The 1,518-nt window shown below is 28.5% G+C and overlaps 1 protein-coding gene across 1 annotated transcript in view; it reads right to left on the bottom strand.

The window, feature by feature from the left end:
* Positions 1-1,518, bottom strand: part of LOC110019859 (putative HVA22-like protein g) — an 8,474-nt gene that overhangs the window by 3,005 nt on the left and 3,951 nt on the right. Inside the window, exon 4 of the mRNA XM_020717718.1 lies at positions 377-433. Coding sequence (XP_020573377.1) covers positions 377-433 — 57 coding nt within the window. The remainder of the gene's footprint in view (positions 1-376; positions 434-1,518) is intronic.

Genomic DNA, 1,518 nt, shown 5'->3' with positions numbered 1-1,518 from the left:
TATATATATATATATATATATATATATAATAAGTCGGCATACAAGCTAAGAGTTCAAGTTGTGGTTAGCTTAAGTTTGGCTTGTGAGCCCATTGAGCTTAGCTCATGAGCAACCTATTGAGTTAAATTTATGAGAAAATATATGTATAAAAACATTAATAAATACGAATTAAATCTATGAGAATATATATATATAAGCTGCATATTAATAAATACAAATTAAAACCATCCACAAAAGCGCAATTTAAAATTAAAAATAATTGTGGTGATTATTTTTGTTTTTTTTTTTTAAATAAGGAGCTTAGACTATTGGTTTTTATCTGTTTTTTTTATTAATCGAAATTATGATGATGAATGAGTTGAGTTGCATTACATACCATGAAATGAAGATATCAAAGAACCTCTCAAAGATGGTGATAATTGCAACAATTACCCTGCATTTTTATGAATCAAACCAAAGCAATATTAATTAGTCCGCTGAATATGTAAGGTTTAATAAATTATTATCAAGAAATTGTACTCAATAAGTGTATCGTCAATTAATACAAATATCATCTTGGCTCGTTAAACTAAAATTGAGAAAAATAAATGTAAAGTGTGGGATGCGAACCTGGATCAAATATATACAAAAGAAGACACTAACCACATTGCCATATGAGGTGTTATGATTTAAATTTAGACATAAATATATATAATATATTTTTATATATATAATATATGTAATATATTGTTATATAAAAAGTTATATTATTTTTTTTTGAGTCATTTCGAGTCGAACACGAGTGAACAAACTGTTGTTCGTGTTCGGCTCGTTTACATTTTGAGCTTAAAAATTTATTCGTGTTCGGCTCGTTAGGCTTAACGAACGAGCCGAACAAAAGTTGTTTAACGAGCTGAACAGGAACTGTTCATGAACAACGAGTCAAATTGACAGCTCTATCCACTACTAAGAAAATTACCAAAATAAAATAAAATAAAATACAAAAGAAAGATTTACACATATACCACTCAATTCCTAGGTATTTATATATACAACACCCCCACTTTTAATTTGTATATGCTTACCATCATACCTATGCATGAAAATGCGTGCTTCACTTTTTAAAAGTTGAAATGATGGTATTTTTTATGTTTTGGGGCATTGGGGGGTATAAATATAAAAAAAGCAAAGTTCGGGTGCTCGAAATGTAAATACATAGGAATTGGGTAGCATGTATGTAAATGGCCCAATAAAAAAAAAATATTGTAGCATGCCCATAAGGTGCATTAACTTATAGAAATATCATCTTAATTTATTATTAATATATTATTGTAGCACTAAATTCTTATAAAAAATTCACTATGACTAATTAATCTTAATTAAAAGATGCAGTCTATTAGGCTAAGGGATGTGAAGGACCGGATCCCGTGTTAGACACGCATTAAGATTGATGTCAACAAATTATTGAAGCACTCGTTGGTCTAACTTTAAAATTGGGAAAATCTAGATACATACCCCTCAACTCCTATAAATTTACAT

This window comes from Phalaenopsis equestris, unplaced genomic scaffold (genome assembly GCF_001263595.1).
Source record: "Phalaenopsis equestris unplaced genomic scaffold, ASM126359v1 Scaffold000084, whole genome shotgun sequence".
In the NCBI taxonomy this organism is placed as follows: domain Eukaryota; kingdom Viridiplantae; phylum Streptophyta; class Magnoliopsida; order Asparagales; family Orchidaceae; genus Phalaenopsis; species Phalaenopsis equestris.
This window is presented reverse-complemented; position numbering and strand designations above follow the sequence as displayed.